This window comes from Barbus barbus, assembly GCF_936440315.1.
Source record: "Barbus barbus genome assembly, chromosome: 8".
Lineage (NCBI taxonomy): Eukaryota > Metazoa > Chordata > Actinopteri > Cypriniformes > Cyprinidae > Barbus > Barbus barbus.
Window position 1 is genome coordinate 28,783,049 of NC_136736.1, and position 23,899 is coordinate 28,806,947.

At 35.9% G+C, this 23,899-nt stretch overlaps 2 protein-coding genes across 4 annotated transcripts; one reads left to right on the forward strand and one right to left on the reverse strand.

The window, feature by feature from the left end:
• Nucleotides 1–151: 151 nt before the first annotated feature.
• Nucleotides 152–6,954, forward strand: LOC306873859 (RING finger protein 175-like). 2 transcript variants are annotated; one of them, XM_079423373.1, is made up of 9 exons: nucleotides 152–569; nucleotides 1,965–2,002; nucleotides 2,413–2,554; nucleotides 2,649–2,803; nucleotides 3,798–3,905; nucleotides 4,237–4,357; nucleotides 4,517–4,650; nucleotides 4,896–4,997; nucleotides 6,085–6,954. In XM_079423373.1, the coding sequence occupies exons 1-9, from the start codon at nucleotides 549–551 to the stop codon at nucleotides 6,203–6,205; spliced, it is 942 nt and encodes a 313-aa protein (XP_079279499.1). In that variant the 5' UTR covers nucleotides 152–548; the 3' UTR covers nucleotides 6,206–6,954. The 2 variants fall into 2 exon arrangements, with proteins under 2 accessions (XP_079279499.1, XP_079279498.1); XM_079423372.1 differs by lacking the exon at nucleotides 152–569 and having other exon boundaries at nucleotides 1,763–2,002; nucleotides 6,085–6,602.
• Nucleotides 6,955–7,869: 915 nt separating this feature from the next.
• On the reverse strand, nucleotides 7,870–23,728 carry trim2b (tripartite motif containing 2b). Of its 2 annotated transcripts, XM_079423356.1 has the most exons (13): nucleotides 23,562–23,728; nucleotides 16,689–16,842; nucleotides 15,961–16,121; nucleotides 14,590–14,741; nucleotides 14,041–14,221; nucleotides 12,758–13,520; nucleotides 11,507–11,610; nucleotides 11,255–11,422; nucleotides 10,978–11,146; nucleotides 10,767–10,837; nucleotides 10,492–10,632; nucleotides 9,174–9,368; nucleotides 8,932–9,068 (listed from the first exon to the last, which is right to left on the reverse strand). In XM_079423356.1, the coding sequence occupies exons 3-12, from the start codon at nucleotides 16,066–16,068 to the stop codon at nucleotides 9,216–9,218; spliced, it is 2,010 nt and encodes a 669-aa protein (XP_079279482.1). In that variant the 5' UTR covers nucleotides 16,069–16,121; nucleotides 16,689–16,842; nucleotides 23,562–23,728; the 3' UTR covers nucleotides 8,932–9,068; nucleotides 9,174–9,215. The 2 variants fall into 2 exon arrangements, with proteins under 2 accessions (XP_079279481.1, XP_079279482.1); XM_079423355.1 differs by having other exon boundaries at nucleotides 7,870–9,368.
• Between the last annotated feature and the right edge of the window lie 171 nt (nucleotides 23,729–23,899).

Consider the following 23,899-nt stretch of genomic DNA (forward strand, 5'->3'; position numbering starts at 1 on the left):
TTGGATGAAATTTTCAAAAATGTTGTATCTCAAACTGTAGCCTAATTGAATGTATGTCAGCAGCTATTTAATACTGTGAAAAACAGAAATAGAAATCTACTGACATTGTATCAGTGTAGTCTGTGTAGATGTGAGTGAGTGCTGCTCCTGCGCAGACGCGTGCCAACAGACCGTCATGAACACATTACAGGAAATCCGTCGGTTCTTTTGAACTGTTCACTTGAAAGATCCGAGTAAAGACGATTCAATGATTCTTTCACGTCATAACGTGACTCATTCATAGGGACTCATTAGTTCTCGGCTCGAGTAGAGTTTACTGTATATAAATCAGTCGGCTGGTTAATGCAATAGGGTCACCGCTCGGACTCTTTCTGATTTGGAAGTGAATCTTTTTTAGTCCCATGGACAGTTTCAAAAGATTCATTGAAAAGATTTGACTCACAAGAATGATTCGTTCGCGAATCAGGTAGCGATGAAACACGACCAGGATGTCTGCCGGTAGAAACAGAGCCATTAATAGATGACCGGAATCTAGACCGATATTAATAATGGCTGGCTTGCAACCCCAGGTACTCGATATTTTATCTATTTTATCGATAGACAGTCCCGAGACAATTAAAACATTTTATGTTTGGCCCTAATTGTGTGGTCTATGTAGTAGCTGTCGTTGTACACTACCAGCTATGCAGCTAACGCTAGCTAGTATGCTGCCATTATAATGAACTAGTCTGTTTACACCGCTCTTTAGTCGACACACACATAGATAGATCCGTTGATTATAATGGGGACGGCTACTTTAGTTTAGTTTAACGTTAGTTTAGTTTGTTGTGAAAGCTGACTACAAGTAAAACGCCCTTTAACGTGGCAGGAACACCTGATTGTCAATACTTGTATTTGTAGGTTACTATCATAACATATGGGGTGATCTGGGTGATACAGTAATTAGAAAACCATAGCCTGTCTGTTTTATTAAATGTGAATCATTGGGCAATGCAATGCAATTGTATGTGCATATTTATTTATTTATGAATAAATGCATGTCTGACCTTTTTCATATATACTGTGTATGACAAGTTTGAAATATATCCTCCTGTATAAAGGGCCAGCTGACTGCTAGACACACAAGCTCTCTTCTAGCTGAAGCTTCAATGAGAGGACAAGCATGGCCATGTTTATCTCACACTCTTGTGACTTAAGGGAGATGATGTCAGCAGGGTTATGGGCTCAAATGTGCATAAATGTATAAGGGATATCCACCTGGTTTAATCTCCCCTTTCTTTTTGTAGTTCACTTAAATAGTTTTAATCTCTAACACTAGCTTGCTCTATTCTTTTTCTATTCTATCGGTTTTATTTTGAAGTCTTGTAAAAACCTGAAGGGTGATATCTTATATGTGACACTGGAACACAAAACCAGTCTTAAGTTGCGGGGGTATATTTGTAGCAATAGCCAGCAATACATTGTATGGGTCAAAATTTAAAAATGTTATTTTATGCCAAAAATCATTAGGTAAGGTATCATTAAGTAAAGATCATGTTCCATGAAGATATTTTGTAAATTTCCTACTGTAAATATATCAAAATTTAATTTTTGATTAGTAATATGCATTGCTAAGGACTTCATTTGGACAACTTTAAAGGCGATTTTATCAATATTTTGTTTTTTTTGCATCCTCAGATTTTCAAAGTTGTATCTCAGCCAAATATTGTCCCTATCCTAACACACCACACATCATTGGGAAGCTTATTTATTCAGCTTTCAGACGATATGTAAATCTTAATATAAAAAAAAAGACCCTTATGACTTACGGTTTTTTGGTCCATGGTCACATATGGTCATACAAACTACAAGCATAATAATTGTCAAATAACTAAATATGCTGATGAAGCATGTCAAATTTCAGTCCTGCAAATATGAAGATTGTTGAAATATGTGGATTGTTAATTTTCTTTTTTTCTTCTCAGGATGATCCTTTAAAAATGTCCCAGAGAGAAACTTGGAAGTAAGTACTCTCATGATCAAACCTTTTCAATGATTGTTGCATAGAATGTTCAGAAAGGTAAAAGTGGATTGTAGAAGGGTGTTCAGCTTTTCCAAACCGTCACAACCTGTCTTTTTAGTACCTTATGATTGTCACCTTCTGTATAAAAATAGTTTCTAGAGCATATGTGTGTCATTATTATAAATGAACACTGTCAGTGTCTTGCAGGTGGCCTCAGTAGGTCTGGCCTCGTGTATGATCCTGCAAAATGAACAGCTTTTTCACAAAATCCTGGCCTATTTTTCTGTATCGTTAGCATCTCGTTTTGTGCATTTGGGATTGTTTATCTCTGTTTTAGTTTTGATTTCTTGGCATAAACATTCTCTGACTGTTTCTGACTTTTGTATGCACTTGCGTGTGTGTAACTCCAGGATGCAGCACGAGAGGATGCATGTAAAGCACAGAGGTCATGAGGCCATGCATGCCGAGATGGTTCTGATTCTCATTGCCACGCTGGTGGTCGCACAGATTGTCCTGGTTCAGTGGAAACAAAGACATTGCAGATCCTACAATGTGAGTACCATATTATACATTTTAGGACTCTTAACATCACTATGCTTTAATATAAAGAAGTTTATGAATATTGTTAACGTTGTTTCTCTTGTAGATGGTCACACTATTGCAGATGTGGGTGGTTCCTCTTTACTTTACCATTAAGCTTTACTGGTGGCGCTTCCTGTCCACATGGGGCATGTTCTCCGTCATCACCAGCTATGTCATATTCAGAGCCACACGCAAACCGCTCTCCTGCAGAACGCCTCGGTAATGCATGGAAAATTGGAGAGAAAATTGCAATTCTGTCAGCATTTACTGACCTGTATGTTGTTCTAAAACGTTCTGTATTGTATTGTATCAAAGGTTAACAAGCTAAAAGGGCAAATGTCCAACATAAAAGTAATCTTTGGTTTACTGTAAAGGTCCTTGCACAAAGAGGCCGAAATTTTTGTTTGCGTTTTTGCAGGTTTTTTTTCGTATTGGTTATCCTTACCTATCAAAATTTTTTTTTGACGGACGAAAGTTTCGGCGGCAGTGTGTAAATGTGTTTGACACAATGTGATTTATTTTTCAATGTGCGAAAATTTCGGACGACAAATTCGGACTCAGCGTGCAATGGGCTTAACATTCCTAGAAATGTCTTCTTTTGTGTCCTACAGCGTAAAGAAAGTTTTGATTTTGACCGAAATGAGCAAACTTGATGACTCTTTCAATATTGAATTTTCGTTTTTGTTTCGTTTTTTTTTTTTTTTTTCCTTTAAAGCAGTGGTTCTCAACCAGGAGGCTTTAGAAAACTTGCCGCAGAATTAAATATATCAATGAATAAACAACTATTTAAATGAATAAATTATTAAACTCTGATCTAAATTAAATACATAAATCAAAATCTGAAAACCAAAATCAAAAACTAGATTTTTTAAAAAATGTTTTCCTTCAATAACTATTATTTTAATTGAAGAAAATACAGTTCCGGATTTTAATTCATTTAAATATATCAGCAAGAATTTTGAAAACAAACCGCTTTGCCATTAGCAGAAATACCAAAAATATATTTAATAGGCTTTTACTGGTGTGTAGGCTTTAAATACTATATTGTGTTGGACAATAGGGGGGCCTTCAAAAAAGTTTTAAAGCTTTAAATATAACTGAAGGTTAGTTTTATGAGTGCACTATAAGATGTGTAATGCCCCTTGCCGAATGTGTTGCTTTAGCAGTGTTCTATAGCATGCATTCTAAAATAAAGCCTATTTCACTTCTGCAGGATGGTGTATAAGTGGTTCCTCCTCATTTACAAGCTGAGCTACGTTGTGGGTGTGATTGGATATCTCGCCATCATGTTTACCATGTTTGGATTCAACGTTTTTTTCAGGTGTGTGAGCTTGACTGACATTGGAAACATGCTGTTTGACGTATTTGCTTAGAAGTGAAACGGTGCCTTTATTCTGATTCTAAAATCCTAAACAGAATTTGGCTGCGTCTGAGTTAGTGAGTCAGTAGTTTCCATGGGAATGCTGACACAATGGCATTCTGATTGGAAGGAATTACTCCTTTGGTGACATTGCAAGTCTGAAAAGAAATAGATTTATACTTCTGGTGTAACGTATGTTTTAGAGGATGTGCATTGATTGTTTAAAGAACAATTGTACAGACCCCAGGTCCTCAACACTGTTCCTTATTCCTTCCCTGTTCATGTGCTTCAGAATTAAAGCAGAGGACTCAATGGATGTGGGTGTGATTATGCTTTTCTACGGTCTGTACTATGGGGTAATGGGACGTGACTTTGCTGAAATCTGCTCAGACTACATGGCATCCACAATAGGGGTAAATTTCACCAAATTATTGGATGAATTATTCCTTTAAGAACGTTTCATTTTCAAAAAATAAAATATACATATTTATATATCTCCTAAATGTTTTGGTTGTTTCTCCAAGTAATTCTCTGTTGGGCTTTTTCTTTGTTTTTCTGTCTACCTTCTTCAGTATTATAACATGGGTGGTATGCCGTCCCGAAACCTCAGTGATGATGTGTGTGCCGTGTGTGGTCAGAAGATTTTTGTGGATGTAGATGAAGAAGGCGTCATTGAGGACACCTACCAGCTCTCCTGTAACCACATGTATCCTTCATTTCCCCTAAACCTCGTCTGTTATGTTTTTCCTAACAGGAAACAAGAAGTTTTATTGTTATATGGAAAAAAGTGTATGTTTGAATGCTTAGCAAATTTAATTAATGTTTCAACTTGATTTTTTAAAAATGACTTTCTGTTGTATGAGGACGCAAGTAGAAGTTTCTGTAAGCAATTGTTAGTTTGTAAAATTAGTCCAATTATTCTGTTTATTCTTAACTACCTATGATCAACAGATTTCATGAATTCTGTATTCGTGGCTGGTGCATAGTGGGAAAAAAGCAGACGTGTCCATACTGCAATGAGAAGGTGGACCTCAAAAGGATGATGAATAACCCGTATCCTTGAATTTTGTTAAATTGGTCATAATTTACATGCAAGACATTCAGTTAAATAATTACTGGGTTTCCAGAACACCTACACTGCCATCCAAACGTTTGGGGTCGGTAAGATTTTTAAAAAATGTTTTTTTATGTTCACCAAGGCTGCATTTATTTAGTCAAAAATACAGTAAAAACAGTAATATTATGAAATGTTATTACAATTTAAGATAAATGTTTTCTATTGTATTGTATTTTAATTAGTGCTGTCAAGAGATTAATCGCATCCAAAATACTTTTTTGTTTACATAATATATGTGTGTGTGCTGTGTATATTTATGTATATATAAATGCACACACACACACAATATATATTTTGAAAATATTTATATTATATATATATATTTAATATATAAACTGGTGCTGTCAAACGATTAATCGCGATTAATCACATCCGAAATATAAGTTTTTGTTTACATAATATATATGTGTGTGTGCTGTGTATATTTATTATGTATATATAAATACACACCCATGCATGTATATATTTCTGAAAAATGTTATGTTTATATATTAGAATATAAATGATATGAATATAAATATTTTCAAAATATATTCTGAAGAATATGTGTCTTTATATATACATAATAAATGTACACAGTACACACACATATTATGTAAACAAAGAACTTTTATTTTGCATGCGATTAATCGCTTGACAGCACTAATTTTAATATCTAACTTATTACATTAATGTTGAAAATGCTTGTTCTGCTTAATACGTTTGTGGAAACTGATACATCGTTTTGCTCTTTTGATCAGTTAAAAGCATCCTTGCGGAGTAAAATAATTTCTTAAAACCATTAATTACTTATATGTATATCGTGGGTTTTAAACATTTGGATGTGAAGGACCCCATTATATGATGATTGCCTTGCAAGTTACCCTGTTTCTAAACTTTAAAGAAAAAAATTGAAATATTATCTGAGCGAAAACCCCTGGTGTTCTCACACACACATATAGATATATACTGAGAATGTTTTGAAATGTGATCATGTTTTCAGATTGCCATTTGTAATATTTACGCCTTGAATCTAAACATCAGCTGGGAGAGAACACATGTTTTATATGGACAACTTCTGGATTGGTTGAGGTACCTGGTCGCCTGGCAACCCATCATAATTGGAATCGTGCACGGAATAAATTTTTCACTTGGACTTGAATAAACAGCTACAGTATTTGACTCAATTTAAAACTGTGCATGTGTTGACCTTTTGAATATTTATTTGTAAATCTGACAAATTGTACACTTTATAATAAATCAAACAGAAACGGACTCATTCAGACACACACGACTCTTTCAGAAGTGACCTACGCTGATACATCAAAGACATACAGAAGCCCCTCTAAAGCTGCTGTCTATCACACCTAATCAAAACTGTGCCTCATTTTGTCTGTCTAGCATTGTTGTGGTGTATTTTATGTTGGTGTGGATATTGAGTGGATATGTTTTCATTTGGGTAAAATGATGAGGATTGCTTGCCAAATCAGTATTTTTTTGTTTTATGTTGAGTTGGCCAAATTGCTCTGTGCACAATAAAACCATTTTACTGGAGTCTGTCATGAGTAGAAGATGTAATGAATTTGCAAAAATGAGCAACTTTGAGTGTGTGTTATTAGTTTATTTTCAAATTTTAGGCTGAATTTAGATTTGACTTGATAGCAAACTGAAATATCTCACTAGTTACATCACATTACTCATCACATTGATGATAAGTAATGTTTAAGTAGCCAATCAGCATATTGCAATGATTTCTGAAGGATCATGTGTTTTAAAGTGACAATATAAAATTGTTGCAAAAAAACAAAACAATAGCATTTACATTTATACCAATTATTACAACACAGGACAAGCTTTTCCAAAGTCACTTTTTAATGCGTTAGCATGATAATGATATGACATGATAGCGATATTAATAAAAAAATCAACACAGTCCAAGCAGGATTATTGTCATAAGTCGTAAACAGCCACACATCAAGATTAACTAAATCAAATAAAATATTCCACTGAAACCATTTTCATCAATAAAGTGAAAAAAAAATGATAAATGTTGCCAGATGTAAATGTTAAGGCTGATCTTTTTTGTACAGACGTAATAACATTCAAGTAAAATTATTTTCTGATGAACATACCAAACATTCTTTACATACAATCCTTATATACAGAAAATAAATCAAATCAGCATATGCAAACAATTTACAGTACAGACTAACTGTACCAAAACAAAATAAACATTCTGGAATTTGAATATAAAAGCAAGAACACAAAATGACCTTTGCATTGTTATGATGATGAAATACTATTGCCATTCAGTTATGATTGAATTTGTATGACATCATTACTACTACAGTATGTGAATCATGCCTCTAAGAATCCTGGGATACACAAGAGAATGATCGACAAATCAAAATCAGTGGCTTTTAACTACGTTTGCAGTGGAAACCCAAAAATCTTTTCTTTGAAACGTAATTTATGATAAATACACAAATATAGAGATATTTCCAGTTTTTAATAGTATTTGTAAGGAAAATAGAGAGTCCTAATATTTTCTAAATAAAGAACCATAATGCTGCTAGTTTCATTCTATAAGTATGCAAGGCAACAGTGCGTTGTGTAGTCTACTGTTAAGTCTCTTACACACAACACATAATTCAAATGTTGGTGATGTTTCAATACCACACTGTAATTTTGCATATTGCAGTTGCACTGATTGGACTGAAAGTGATGAATTAAACAGACACAAGTGGAATATGATCAGAGTTTGTGAAACTAAAATCAGGCCAACACTACCAGTCAAACATTTTGAATAATTTTGATTTTTTTTTTTTTAATGTTAAATGTTATTGAGTGTTGTTAAGTCTCTTATGCTCGCCAATGTTGTATATATTTGATTAAAAAAAAAAATACAGTAAAAAGAATAATACTGTTAAATATTATAACAATTTAAAATAACTGTTTTCCATTTGAATGTATTCCTGTGATGGCAAAGCTGAATTTTCAGCATCATTAGTCCAGTCTTCAGTGTCACATCAAGAAATCATTCTTTCACGGAAATCACCTTCTGAAATCGTTCTAATACGCTGATTTGGTGCTCAATTATCAATAATGGTTCTTATTATTAGCAATGTTGAAAACAATTATCGCTGTTGTGTAATTATTGTATGTTTGTGGAAACTTTGATACACTTATTTCAGGATTCCTTGATTAACAATTTAATTGAAATATAAACATTTTGTAATATTTTAAAAGTCTTTACTGTCACTTTTAAATAACTGAATGCATCCTTGTTGAATAACAGAATTTATTATCTTTTCTTTTAATTTTCCCCATCTCAAAGTTTTGATTAGTAGTTTATCTTGGTTTCCACAAAATTATTAAGCAGCACAATTGTTCAACCTTGTTAATGTTAAGAAATGTGTCTTGAGCAGCAAATCAGAATGATTTCTGTAGGATCATGTGACACTTAAGACTGAAGTAATGATGCTAAAAATTCAGTTTTACCATCACAGGAATTAATTATATTTTAAATTTATTTAAATAGAAAACAGTTATTTTAAACTGTAATTATTTTTGATCAAATAAATGCAGCCTTGATGAGCTTAAAATACTTTATTACATTAAAGAAATCATAGTTATTCCAAACTTTTGACCATTCGTTTATTAGTCAACTGAACGATACAAACAGGTCAAGGAGGGAGTGCTAAAGCTTGAAGACATGAGATATCGCTGTCTGCTCTCTTGGCTGTAGGGATACGAGTATCTCTTTAACATGTCCCTATCAAAAGGTTCATAAAAGTGTTGAGATAGTGTTCTAACAGCATCCTAGAAGTCAGACGGAGCTCGGATGTGTCCAAAAGTTGGCGGCGCATGCATGGTCCACATATGCAGCACACAGGCGCAGAGTTTCAGCTTAGGTAGTAGTTCACTCACCAATGCATTCTGATGTCTCAGTATTTCCACAGTGTAGAGTGTGGAGGTTTGGCAAAGGCATTCCAAGGCATCCCATAACAGTGTTTACAAGCTGTAGTCTTCATAGAAGGTCACCCGACAATAGTAACAAATACAAAAATATGTGAAAACCACTGAGGAAGAATACCATTACATTACATTAAGTGCAAGATTTGGACACATACAGTATGACTTTGATTCTCTTTCCATCTAGAGTCTCTCTGAAGTCATTGCAGGTAGCGGTACACTTTAAAGCAGTGGTTCCCAGAATCAGCCACCACAACATGGCCATCTGAGGTCAGAGCGAGACCCTGCGGCCCGTAGAGAGGGTCTGCCGCCGTATTGATGTAGGACAGGAACGATCCACTTCCGTCAAACACCTGAGAATGATTCCTGAATTACATTTTATAATGTTCTGGGTTGTAAGTTTGCATTTAATATATGTGACCCTGGACCACAAAACCAGGGTCAATTTTTCGAAATTGAGATTTATACAATCACATGAAAGCTGAATAAATAAGCTTTCGATACAACTATTTGAAAATCTTGAATCTGAAAGTGCAAAATAATCAAAATATTGAGAAAATCGCCTTTAATGTTGTCCAAATTAAGTTCTCAGTAATATTAGCATATAGCATATTACTAATCAAAAATTAAGTTTTGATATATTTACAGTATATATATATATGTTAAAATACACAGTTTAAATGTGTAGAGACAACTATATACTACTATTCAAAAAGTTTAAGCTCAGTAAGATTTTTCTTTTTGAAAGAACTGAATACTTCTCTTCAGCAGGATTCATTAAACCATCAGTAAATTGACAGTAAAGTATGTTACAGAAGATTTCTGTTTCTAATAAAACGCTGTTCTTTTGAAATGTCTATACTTCAAAGAATCCTGATAGATAGATGCCACAAAAATATGAAGCAGCACAACAGTTTTCAACATTGATGATAATAAGAAATGTTTCAAATCAGCATATTAGAATGATTTCTGAAGGATTCAGCTGTCATCACAGGAATAAATTATGTTTTAAAATCTAGTAAAATAGAAAACAGTTATTTTAAATTGTAATAATATTTCACAATATTACTGTTTTTACTGTATTTTTCAAATAAACGCCGCCTTTGGAGAGCGTAAGAAGCTTTCTTTTCAAAAACATTAAAAAAATGTTGCTTTCAAAACATTGTCAACTGACTCAATTAGTGTTGTGAGTTAATTTAAAAGCTAGGATAAAAATCAGAAGTGTTTCCAAGTGCAGAACAGAAATTAAATAATGAAACACTGACGTCACAATCACAAGGTGAAGGTTTTTAAGACAACTATTAAGATTCTTATTAAGAAAGTACCATTCTTAAAAGTAAGCTATTGGAGACTGACTTTGATTACATCAGATTTTAAGGTGCTAGCTAAATGTTTCTGTCTAGATAGGGGGCAGTTTATATTGACTAACCTTTGTGTTTGTCAAAGTTAATAACAGACTTCACAAGGACTCATTACCTGTATTCGACTGTTTCCCCAGTCTGCCACAATAATGTTCCCATTGACATCCACAGCAACCCCTGTGGGAGCATTGAACTGTCCGTTCCCTTCGCCATTTGAGCCAAATTTCAGCAAGAATTCTCCATCTGCATTAAATACCTATTAGAGAAATAATATATAGGAACATTAGAAAGATTACAGAATATTACACATTAGGAATAAAATAAAAAATACACTCTATTGAACATGTCACACCATGGTAATATTTGTGATGACATTGTTAGGAAACTTACCTTAACAGAGTGGTTATGAAAGTCTGTGATGATTATTTCATTATTGTTGTTGACTGCTGCAAAGTGTGGGCCTACGTGGAAAGGAAGGGCTAGGTTAAATTCATACAGAACCAATGAATGATTAGATCACATAATTGTATCAACTCATTGGCATCTGTATGTTACAATGCAGTCTGCAGCCCTTCCTCAGATGCTACAGACCTGTACCTACCTGCAAACTGTCTGTCACCGTTTCCCCTGCTACCAAACTTAGTGACGAGTTTCCCGCTGGGCTGAAAGATGAAAACCGTACAGGCCTTGTTGTCCACAACGATAACGTGACCGTTCTGATCCACAGATACACCTTTTGGGCCCATCAGCCTTCCTGAGCCCAGCTTAGCCTTCAGAAAAGTCAGAATATTGTCAATAAAACTAAAGTTTATTTCCAGAGACAATTCATAATGAAACAATTGCACACTGCTTGTGAGTATTAACTAAATATAACTGACCTTGTATTTGCCCTCACTGGAGAAGATGCTAACCCACTTATTGTCATAGTCGGCAATGATGATGTCCCCGTTTGGATGCACAGCTACTCCAGTGGGCCGCTGCAGCTGCCCCGGTAAACGGCCACGCACTCCGAACCGGCTCTGAAACTCTCCTGTATTTGAAAATATCTGATCAACAAAGGATTGGGTTCAGTTATCAGATTCTGCATGAAGATATTCTGTATCCAGTTTCCATGACGGGGGGGTTCTTACCTGCACACACTGATTGTTACTGTCTGCAATTAAGATTTTTCCTTCTGAACAAGCCGCTACTCCTTGGAGGTTAGTGAACTCTCCTTTATTCCTCCCTTTTGTTCCTATAAAACAAACAGATGTTGTTTTAAAGACTTGGGATGAAGAACATCCAAAGGTGGTTATGCTAGGGATTTTCATTTTTTATTTTAGGTCATGTAATCTAAAGATGTTCTTCTGGATTTATTCGGGGTTATTTATATTTTAGCTGAGGTACAAGTATGCATGTTAACATGCACTTCCATGCTGGTCTAGGCTGGTTTATGGTAGTTATACTACTGTTCAAAAGTTTGGGTCAGTAAGTTTTTTTAAAGTAAAAAACTTGCAATGTTAAAATTATTTCTATTTTTTTTTAAAATGAGTTCATTAAGCTTTCTACACATGAAAGAATCCTGGAAATAAAATGTATCATGGTTTCCACAATAATATTAAGCAGCAATACTGTTTTCAACATTGACAATAAATAAATGTTCCTTGAGCACCAAATCAACATATTAAAATGATTTCTGAAGGATCATGTGACACTGAAGACTGGAGTAATGATGCTGAAAATTCAGCTTTGCATCACAAGAATAAATGACATTTAACATATATGCAAATAATAAACAGTTACTGCAAATTGTAATAATATTTTGCAATATTACTGTTTTTACTATATTTTTGATCAAATAAATGCATCCTTGGTGAGCATGACGACTTCAAAAACATTTAAAAAAATATTACCAACCCCAAACCTGTGAAAGGGTTATAATTGTTAATGAAAAAAAAAGTTATTCGACACAAACTTTAACTGAAATATATAAAAACCTTTCAATATTTCAGTTTAATGTAGTACTAAAACAACTGAAATTAAATCAACTAAAACTAATACATTTATAAAGACATTCAGAAAGAAACAAAAACTTATAAAAATAACAAAAGCACAACAAAATTATTAAAACTTTAACTAAAATTAAAATGAAAAAAGTTAAAATTGTGAAAAAAAATAACCATATTATTACCAAAAACTATATCAATGTTACTCATTTGTAAGTCGCTTTAGATGAAAGCGTCTGCTAAATGACTAAATGTAAATGTAATATGACGATAATGGTTTAGTGCAACTCTAGATGTAAGAGGCAGCAAAACTAGTGAGGCTGTTGGCATTTTCATCAGGGAAAAAGCAGCTCATGATTTATTAAACCCCATTCATTAGTCTTTCAATGCATGTACCTATTCTAAAAATGAGGTCATCCTCGATCGGGTTCACTCTCTTTTTTGGGGTGCTGAACAAGCTTCCTCCCTGTCTGACGCCCTTCTGCCGGCTTCGGCTCCCCGGAGACTTAGCGCTCCGTTTCCGCGCCCCACCATCGCTGGAACCCGTGGATGCAGCATTGGCTGCGGTGGTGGTGGTTGGAGAATCATCCGGAGAGCTGGTGACCTTTAACTGGAAGGGGCTTCCTTTAATATGCTGATCATAAAGTCTAAGCGCTAGACTAAAATTTCCCTCTTTCTTCACCGTGTATTGGAATTCATACGTTCCATTTTTATGGTCCACAATTTCGCCGTCTGCAACGCTGCCATCCGGCGTGCAGACTTCAGCTGAGATGATGGCGTTACCCGTCTTACACAGTCCTCCAGACTTGTCTCTTGTGGTTATGATAACAGTTGCCGGCTGGCCCACAACGCACTGTTCCAGACCCTCCCCCGACGCCTCGGTCTGACTGGCCACGGCATTGGTGGTGACGATAGTCCCCAGGTTGTGGACGGACTTGCGAAGTCCTTCGATCTCCATCATGAGATCCAGCTGGTCGTTTTCCTCAGGCTGAAGAGGAAGGCCCTGGCTGGCCAGGTCACTGAGTCTCTCTCCTACGTCTTTATGGGTCTGCAGTATGACAGCCTTGTTTTCCCCGTCCAGGGCTTCACCGGTCAGACCGCAGTTATAGTTAATGGCAGCTTCCTCCTGCAGAAGAGTGTCCAACTGAGCCTGCAATACCTTTAGGATAAAAAAAATTAAGCATGAGCAATGTTTCAAAAGATTAGCTGCTTAATGAAAATTCCTAAGTTTTATCTCTATTTTATTTATTTTATATTCAGGTAACATGCTAATATACTTTTTAGAAATGGTAAATAATATTTTCAACATAATAATAAGAAATTAAAAAAACAAAACAAAATCAGGATATCAAAACATTTAAATAGAAAACATAATATATCACAATATTACAGTTTTTACTGTATTTTTAATCAAATAAATGCAGCCTTGTCAGGGTTATTATCATTAACTGAAACTAAAACAAAAACAAATTCATTATTTTAGATTCGTTATTTCAATTCAAATTCATTACTGGAAAATAAGCATTAGCTGACGTGAAATAAAATATATAAAAAACTTAAAATTATTTTATTTACAGCTAGTTGTTTTGTGAAGCGTGTATTTTAATGCTTATTATAGTATCATGCTGTTAGCTTAGTAACATGCAAACGATTGTGAGTTGAATCTTCTGTGCACATACCTTCTGCTTCAGTCCATAAGTGACTTCCAGCTCCATGAGCAGGACGCTCTTGCGTGTATCGAGGGTTTTGTGGAGCTCGCTGAAGGAGGAGTGGATGTCTTCCTCTATGGAGCTCCGCTGAGAGTTCAACTGCTGCAGAATGTCTCTCAAACTCTGAACTGCCTCTCTGATCTGAGGAAGCCTGTGAGTTAGTTAAATAGGTCCATTAAATATCCATTCATCTGTCGTTTCATCTATCTACCATTGTTGAAGACATAAACACTAAATCATTAAGCAATCAGTTAATGAATTAAGCAATTAGGAGAGAGATTTTTTTTCTTAGTCTGAGGCCCACATGTAATCTGCAGACTTATTCTTTTTTCTGTACTGATGGTAAGGCAAAATTTGTAGAATGGATTTAAAAATGGTAAAATGTGTGGCAAAATTGATCTTATTGGTGGATGAAAGTGTCAGAAGAGGTACATGTGTATATTCTGTGTGGGCCTTCTTATTTGTAAGCCTATTTATTTTACAGTACTGAGAATGACATGATGTGCATCATGGGAACACCTGTTCTTGGCTGAATCCACTCTGTCCTGCAATGCCGCTAGCTGTTGGTCCACAATATTTTCCAGTGAATCAGTGGGGTGCTCAGCATGTTCTCCATTCACACAGTCCTCACATACTGAATTCTCACAGGATAAACAGTACAATGCAGACACCTGAATACAGCACAGAAAAATAACAGAGACATTTTTAAATGTACAAAAACATGTCAATAGATTTTCTATTTTGTCAAATGTTTTTGTTTTTTTTAAGTGCCCATTAATTATTTTTTTAATAAATTTATTTATATTAAAATAATTCAGAAAACTGTTCAAATAGCTTTTTTTTTTTAATTATCTCTCTTCTATTTTCCATTTATTAATTGTTACGAAAATTATTTCTATAAATCTTTCTTTTATATTGTTTTCTAAATATATTTCTATACTTCTCTATTCTATCTTTTTTTTTCTAAAATCATTTCTATTAAAATTCCCCATTATGTAAATTAAATTGTTGCATCCAAAATTGCATGCTGTCTGAGTAGGTACGACGTTTAAGTTTGAACCTGCTTCACGAATGCAAATGTTTATCTGAAAAAAAAAAGAAAGAAAGAAAAATTTGGACATACTACATTTGCTATGTTGTCACTGTCACGTGACCTACAAACGTCAGCTGTGCCACTTCAATGTAATTCACAAATCCTCTCCTGTGGCCTCATGGGAAAGTAATGCGTGCTTCAGAATCAGGTATTTTTCGCCTACTGTGAATTCGGGCATTCTACTTTTGCCATACTGTTTTTTGCATAATATACAGTAGGGAAGCATTTGATTTCAGATGCAGCATAGGCTTCTTTTGGATTTATTTCAATATGATATTGCTTAAATAAGGCTACTGCATGTTCTCAGAGTATCTGAATCAAAATTGGTTGCTGAAAAAGGCCATACGAGTGAACCACAATTAATAGATTACTATTCTATTTACTGTGATGGCCTTTTCATTGATCCCTCCTTCAAGATAGGCTTGTCTTGTAGTAAACTTGTGATGCTTGAAAATAAGCTCATTATCTTTTATGGGAATAAGTAGGATGCATTTCAGGTGCTACATGCCATGATATAATATAATATAATTAAAAAACACATACAAATTGTGAGAAATACTTTCTGTAGGAACTGTCATCCTAACTGTTCCCTAACCTATTAGCTTCATTTTATATTCAACTTATGATATTTATAGAGGAACCAGCTGAGATAAAGGTACACTTGTTTTTCTGGGACAGAAAGTTTATGCTCATGGGAAAACACTGCCTGTGAGAGATATTTCACCCATCTGTGCAATCAATTTATGGTAAGTGTGTGTGTGTGTTTATGTGAATGTGTGTATTGAAATAGGTCTCACTTTTCCTTTGTGTTGAGAGCAAATTAGCACTGTTCCCTTGCCAGGCAGAGCCTCTAGTACAGTACATTCCTCACTGCTGCTGTCAGGAGAAGCCTGCTGCGTCTCCATGCGGTTGGAAGATGTAACTGCACCCACAATACAAGGACGCAGAAAGCACAAACCTGAAACAGGATAAAAACAATATGGGACATCCTTAACTAAGAGTTTTAATAGTACATTATTTTTGAGGAAAATAGTTTGATGAATATTAATTTAAAATTTAAAAGCAACTGTATGTTGTTTTCTGTGTGTTTGCGACTTTGAAGCCCCATAAATTGCATGGATAGCTGTACATGTGCATTTGTTGCTGCCGTAAAGCAATCATCCCTTTTTGTGGAATTTCATACCCGTTAACCAAACTTACATACTCTCAGAACAGACAGTTTGGGGGGAGCATGAGAAAGAAACAGAAATCATTCTCCTTAGAAGTCAGTGTAGCATTACATTGATTTTGAAATTGATATTTAAAAGTAAAACGTACATACAGTTCAGTTTCATTCAGTTTCATAACTGTGACTATATCTCACAAGTGTGATTTGCCATTTTGCAGTACTGGGAATATTTTCCATAAGAAATACAGCATAAAAGCCATAAAGTTAGTGGAAGTCAGGTTAAGTATTTAACATAAGCATATAACAAATGAAGAAATCTGGTGTAATGTAAGACTTCATAAAAATAAGTTCTCTCACCTTAAGAGAGATGAAGCTTAGGCGTTGTGCATATAAATGTGTGTATTCTTATATAATGCAGGGATATTAAGGGAAGAAGGTGATCCACTGGAGACACAAACAGACCACAGGTTGCAGGGGCCAATTACAGTCTCCCCTCAATTGACACTGGGCCCTAAAGAAAAAGAGGGAGCATAAATGAAAACACACACATAAACACAAACACATACACACAAAAACCCTGTAGTATGTAGAAAAGCAGGAAAAATAAACACACAACCATGTATCTGTATGTCTAAAAGCACATTGCCATGATACCATGGTAAATGAATTTACATGGAACATGAATGAGAGTTAAAAATAATCTCACTGGGTTACACCAAATTGACAGAGACCTACAGGTTACTATGGTAGCCTAAGTTGGCAATTCACAAGTGCTGCAGTCACATGAATATTTTCTCATTCTGCAATTTATGTTCTTAAAGCACGTTAATGAGCACAGTCTCAAAGCTGAAGTATTTCTGAACACATTTCAACAGGATGCTTTTTATGTCTTCAACTGTAATAATAATAAGAAATGTTTCTTGAGCATCAAGTCAGCATATTAGAAGGATTTTCTAAAGGATCATGTGACATTGAAGACTGGAGTAAAGATGTTGAAAGTTGAGCTTTGACATCACAGGATTAAATTAGATTTCAAAATATATATAAACAGAATGGTTATTTTAAATTGTAATAATTTTTCAAAATATTACTGTGTTACTGTATTTTCCATCAAATAAATGCAGCCTTAGTGAGCATAAGAAATTTCTATCAAAAAATATTAATTTTACCGACCCCAAACTTTTTAAATAGTGTATAATACCACAATCCACCACAAAATATGAGCAGTGTTAAAAATGTGTGTGAAGTTCACTTTGTTCACTGCCACTTTGTTGTTATCAAGTCCAGCTGCTTTGAAGAATTAAATATGCAAGTTTAAATATACTGTACTCTTTACCACATTATCTTAATTAATAATTTATATTTTTAACAAAAGTTTTTTTAAAAAGTGAACTAATCCTTTAACTTAATTAATAATTTACAGAAGGCTGTAATATTCTGACCCAGACACAGGGCAGAGAACAAACACACAAGTCCTTTCTTTTTTCTAGGTGTACCATGATCTTTGGTACTGATTTCAGACGTGTATTTTCCCAACAGATGGGGTCTCTCTTTCTTCAGTTGAAAAGAAATTGAGGTTTTTGATGAAAACATTCCAGGATTTGTTTCCATATAGTGGGCTTCAATGGGGATCAGCGAACTGAAGGTCCAAACTGCAGTTTAAGAGCAGGTCCAAAGGGCTCTACATGAGCCCAGTCGAGGAATAAGGGTTTTATCTAGCGAAATGATCTGTCATTTTCTAAAAAATATACAATTTATACACTTTTTAACCTCAAAGGCTTGTCTTACACTATAGCTCGACTTCACGTATTACATAGTCATGTTGGAAAGGTCACACGTGACGTAGGCGGACGCACCAACTCAGTGTTTATAAAGCAAATGTGCAAAGAAAATCAAACTCATTTTACAAAAAAAAAGGGTAGAACAATGATGTCGGATGATTTTGAAGTTGCAGGAGAAAATGAGATTGAGTTTTTCAACCTACCCTCCTTTTTGAACCAAAGTACACAGACGTAGAACTAACCATGCGTGACCTTTCCAACGTGATTACGGAATGTGTGAAGACGCAAATGCATTGCATAAATGTGATTTATTTATTTTTTTTAGAAGATAAATGTTGGTTTTGATAGATAAGACCCTTATTCCTCGGCTGGGATCATGTAGAGGCCTTTGAAGCTGCATTGAAACTGCAATTTGGACCTTCAAACCATTGGCCACCATTGAAGTCCATTATATGGAGAAAAATCCTGGAATGTTTTCTTCAAAAAACTTAATTTCTTTGCGACTGAAGAAAGAAAGACATGAACATCTTGGATGACTTGGGGGTGAGTAAATAAGGAAATTTTCATACTGGAAGTGAACTAATCCTTTAACAGCTTCCATTCATGCCCACTGTAAAAACAGACAGTGAATTTTGACTGAAATAAATGGATGTTTCCCATGTTGTCAAGCGAATGGATTTCAGACTAATGAAGATTTAGGCAGAACATGATTAAACGACTAAACATTACAATAATGACTCTATTTGCTTTGGATAACAGCTGGTTCAGTCATTTATTTCCCACAACATTTTTAGTTTTCATTGAAAAGGTAACTGAAATAGGGTCACAATTTAACTACAAGCACTCACATTCAAAGGAAGTAATATGTTGTGATAGAACCCCACATAATCACTGGAAAATTATTCAAAACGCACAACTACTCATGAATACTGATAAAGTAAGTTACTTGGGAATTTAAACTTGAATGGGAATGAGGTCATGGGCGAATTCATTCGGATGAAAAGATAATGCTCATATGATGATGTAATACAAGGAAATGGAATATTGAGCTGCCATATGTCATTACTCTTCAGACAATGCCATTTCTATCACAAAAAGCTCTCAGTGTTAGAACCAGAGCCCCTCTTTCCATCTCAGAGATCATAATGACACAGGACAAGGAACGTTAACCATAAGGATCCTGGCAAAGGCAAGCAAGCGATTTTGTGAAGGACTATTTAGAGTTACTGTAGCAGAATCTCCCCAGGGTAAAACCACTCATGCATTCTGGACAGAAGATCCAAAAGCACCCGATAGTTTTCCTGTCAGCTCACAGAACAAATAGGACATGTCATTCTCATGATGGCACAAGCACTAACCTGTCACAACCATGAGCTTTCACAGCCAGCGTTACGTTGCAAATCTATAAATTTTAAAAAATAATAATAATCGATATAAAATTGGGGCTCAAAAATAGTGGTCAGTGAATATAGGTGCTAAACTTTCAGAAAACGTAGATAGTCAACCTGAGAATCCTTTAAAAATACTATCAAGCTAACCAGTTAGCAAACTAGCTGTTTAGTCTACTAACCATTTATCTTGTTATCTTAACTTTGATTAGTCAGCTAGCTTAGCACACTGCTAACTTAATAACTTGCAAGCTTAAAATACCGCTAGCCGATTAGCCAGGTAGCTGCCATTGCTACAAACAATAAGCAAAACTGCTTTTTTGATTATAACTGGGATTCCCAAACTTTTTGTCAGCAAAAGAACTAAAAATATTTCTTTAGTACGTATTTTATTTTGATGGGCTTTTTTATTCTTTTTTTTTTTTTTTTTTTTATTTAATGATTGAGTAACTTACATTTACATGTATTCATTTAGCAGTAACTATCAGCTTTTCATCAACTCTTTTCATAACTCTAATTACAGTTATGGAAATCTTGGCCTGGATGAAAATTAATTTGACAAACAACAAACTTTTATTTGAAGTCAGCATGAAATAGTAAATCAAATTCAAATTCAAATTTTATTTGTCACATACATATACATACGTAGTACGACATGTAGTGAAATGTATTGTACGACTGTCCAACAAATTGTCCAACAAAATTAGAAAAACCTCAAGTTTACAAAAATACAAATAGAAAAAGTACAGTAAACATATATACAGAATAAACTAGCAATAAAATAAAATAACAAATAGATATGAGAATAAAAAATAGAATATGATTCTATATAGATTCTATAAAAAGTAAAGTGTATGTCAGTGATAAAGTGTCCGTGTGCTGTGCTGTGCAGTGCAGTAAAGTGTATAAGTGAGTAAAAGGATACTAAAGACAAAGACAAATGGCATGTAAGTCCCACTCATTTATCCTTTCGTAACCTTCTACAAATTAGTGCAGATTGTACTTGAAAAATGTGCAAAGTGGAAGTGTGGGGTGATGTGATTAGAGTGGAGAGTGGTTTAGACTCCGAATGGCCTGCGGGAAGAAGCTCCTCCTCATTCTCTCTGTGTTCGCCTTCATGGAGCGGAAGCGTCTCCCTGAACGCAGCAGAGAAAAGAGTCCATTGTTGGGATGGCTGAGGTCCTTCACTATCTTCCTGGCCCTGGTCAGGCACCGCTTGCTGTAGATGTCCTGCAGGTCAGGGAGCTCGGTGTGAATGGTACGTTCCGCTGAACGCACCACCCTCTGGAGGGCTCGTCTGTCCTGCATAGTGCAGTTCCCGAACCAGGAAGTGATGCTGCCCGTCAGGACGCTCTCGATGGTGCAGGTGTAAAAAGTCTTAAGCACCCGAGAGGGAAGTCTAAAGTCCTTTAAGCGTCTCAGATGGTACAGACGCTGCCTGGCCTTCTTCACCAGGGTGCTGGTATGACAGGACCAAGTCAAGTCCTGCGTGATGTGAACACCCAGGTATCTGAAGCTGTCCACTCTCTCCACTGGAGTCCCGCTGATCGCGATCGGCTGGTACGACCGCTCCTGCTTCGTACTGAAGTCCACTATCAGCTCCTTAGTTTTGCTGATGTTCAGGTGTAGACTATTCACCTGGCACCAACTCTCCAGGTTCTTAATCTCCTGTATGTAGGCCGTCTCGTCGTTGTCTGAGATCAGGCCCAACACAACAGTGTCATCAGCAAACTTAATGATGGTGGTGGAGTTGGAAGTGGCCACACAGTCATAAGTGTACAGTGAGTACAGCAGGGGGCTCAGAACACAACCTTGAGGGGCTCCGGTGCTTAGGGTGATGGAGGATGAGGTGTGTTTACCCATCCGTACGGCTTGCTGTCTGTCCTTCAGGAAGCTGGAGATCCATTGGCACAAGGATGTGCTGAGACCAAGGACCTCCAACTTGGAGGTGAGTGTGGAGGGAATTATGGTGTTAAACGCTGAACTGTAGTCCACAAACAGCATTTTTACATAATTCCCTTTTCTGCAGTCCAGGTGACTTGTTGTGGTGTGGAGGAGGTGTGAGATGGCATCCTCCGTGGAGCGGTTATGTCTGTATGCAAACTGTAGTGGATCCAGTGTGTCTGGTAGTGATGCAATGATGAAGTCTCTGACCAGTCTCTCAAAGCACTTCATCACCACTGATGTGAGGGCTACAGGGCGATAGTCGTTTAGGCAGGTGGGCTGCGGTTTCTTGGGGACAGGAACAATTGAAATTGACTGGATTGTTTGCTCATGCCAGTGCACACGCCATCATAGAAGAGATGTTGTTATGAGGGGGAGGGTAAATTAATGTTTTTCATTAAAGATTATAAGGGTAACAGATTAAGATTAAAGATTATGAATGAAAAAGAAAGTCACAAAGCTCTGAGATGGTATTTAAATACAATTTCAATACTGCATCCTGGTCTGGAAACACTTAAATGTGAAAACAAATGACCTAGGATTGTGAAAACACCTGGAAGTATAATTAAGAAACACCCACTTCACTCTCAGTTTGCTTTCATCTGACGATTGTAAAGGTAGGAAGAGGTCCACCCCTATACTTGTATTGATTTGCTGGTGGGTTGATTCACTTAGATGAAACATCCTGAAAAAGGAGGATCATTTACATGAACTACTGTGGTAGGCAGCAGGAAACTAGTTCACTGCAGTAATTCTTAAAGAACAATGTAGGAAGGCCATCAGTTCTTATGTGGTCATATAAAAAAAAACAAAAAGCCTCCAGAAGAAATGCCAGATGCCTTCAGACAAATACAGTGTTTATGCTGAAGGTGCCCAAATGTCGAAACATGTTCTCTGATCCATGCTTTGTATCCTGTTTCAGCCAAACAGCACTGAAGCTGCCAAAGAAGACTATGAACAAGAACCAGTCTCTGACAAGGAGACTTTACATTTTAAGAAATGGTTCCTACTCTTGGAAAAGGGAAAAGTGATGCAATCAGCCTGGCTGCAGAGCAGTAGCTGACAAGAAGAGCATGCACTTCCATCACACAGTTTAAAACCCTGGTCTGCGCTTTGCAAAAACATTAAACAATAAATTAAAATATCTATCTATGTACACACACACACAGAAATAGTCTAGAAAATAATTTGAGAAAATAGTTTATCTAACATTCTATCTACAAATTGGATTTGTGCCTCTATTGTTTAAAAAAAAAAATCTCAGTGTTCCCTAATTATGGAAAGTGCTTCCTATTTCAATATTGCAACTTTACTTCTCTAAGAGTCAGAAGCATAATTTCATACACATAAAATGTATTAATTTGTATAAGCATTATATATTTCACAGCATATAATTTTTTTTATGTTTTAAATAATTATATTCTACTACATATTTATGGCATATTTCTACTTTCTGTATTTTTACTGTATGTTTCTAATTAAGTATGACATTACAAAATAATACGTATTACAGTATTACACATTGTGAAGCAAATTTCAGTGCAAAGACAAATTGATTTTTTTTATTTATTTTTTTTTATGTCAGATTCATTGCATTTAGGCCAAGGGGCACAGCATATTGACATCATGCTAAATCAGCTGGTTAGAAGCTACCAACAAAAAATGTAAGTATACGTGAAAGCCTGACAAATGAAATCAACAGAGTATTAGGTTTGGTGCAGAGGTAAAGAAATAAATAGCAGTTTTGCTGTGCATGAGGCCTATCAGAAAGATGCAACATTCACTTTCATTCTAAAAAATGCCTGATATTGCATGAGTCATATGCTGTCTTCAATAGAACAGCGAAGGTTAAGTTCAGACTTCATGCATTACATGCACCAAAACCACTTGATCTAAAGAAACAAGCCTGCGAACGCAACAGTACTACCTTCCATCACAGTATATATGTGAGCATCCATCTCCTCTCCTCTCCTCCACCCCACCCCCGTTCTTGCTTCCCATGGAAACATGGTGCGTTGGTGTATCGCAGATGCTGCAACATAATTCCCCGACTGCAAAACAACCAGCCTCCCTTTCTGTGCTGTTCTCTATGTATCTGTCTGTATTTTGGGCCTTACCTTTCCTCCATAGCTGCGTAGCTTCAGATGCACCAGCGCTACAGGAGCTTCTTGCCTTACTCATCAGCCTGAGACCCATTTCCCGTAGAGGAGGGGTGGGGGGCTGTTTTGCACAGACTCGTTTCGTTTCTGTTCGCTCCCCCTCTCTCTCTGCACTACAGCGACATAAGCAACTCCTACCAGCATGCCGTAGGGGAGGAGCCAGGCGCGGGCTGCCACTCAGTAGCCAATCACAGGACAGGAAGCACAGACTGACTGAAGCAAATAATCTCCGTGCTCTCCCTCTACCTTGATTTTTATTTTTGTCTGTCTGCCTCCTCTCACACCAAAAACACGAT

Coding starts and splice junctions, on each gene's coding strand:
- LOC306873859 (XM_079423372.1), top strand. CDS start 1,890: ATGTCAAATTTCAGTCCTGCAAATATGAAGATTGTTGAAATATGTGGA. Junction 3,906..4,236: donor GGATTCAACGTTTTTTTCAG/GTGTGTGAGCTT, acceptor CATGTGCTTCAG/AATTAAAGCAGAGGACTCAA. Junction 4,651..4,895: donor CAGCTCTCCTGTAACCACAT/GTATCCTTCATT, acceptor TATGATCAACAG/ATTTCATGAATTCTGTATTC.
- trim2b (XM_079423355.1), bottom strand. CDS start 16,068: ATGGAGACGCAGCAGGCTTCTCCTGACAGCAGCAGTGAGGAATGTACT. Junction 11,611..12,757: donor TGACCTCATTTTTAGAATAG/GTACATGCATTG, acceptor TTTGTTTTATAG/GAACAAAAGGGAGGAATAAA. Junction 11,423..11,506: donor GTAACAATCAGTGTGTGCAG/GTAAGAACCCCC, acceptor TTTGTTGATCAG/ATATTTTCAAATACAGGAGA.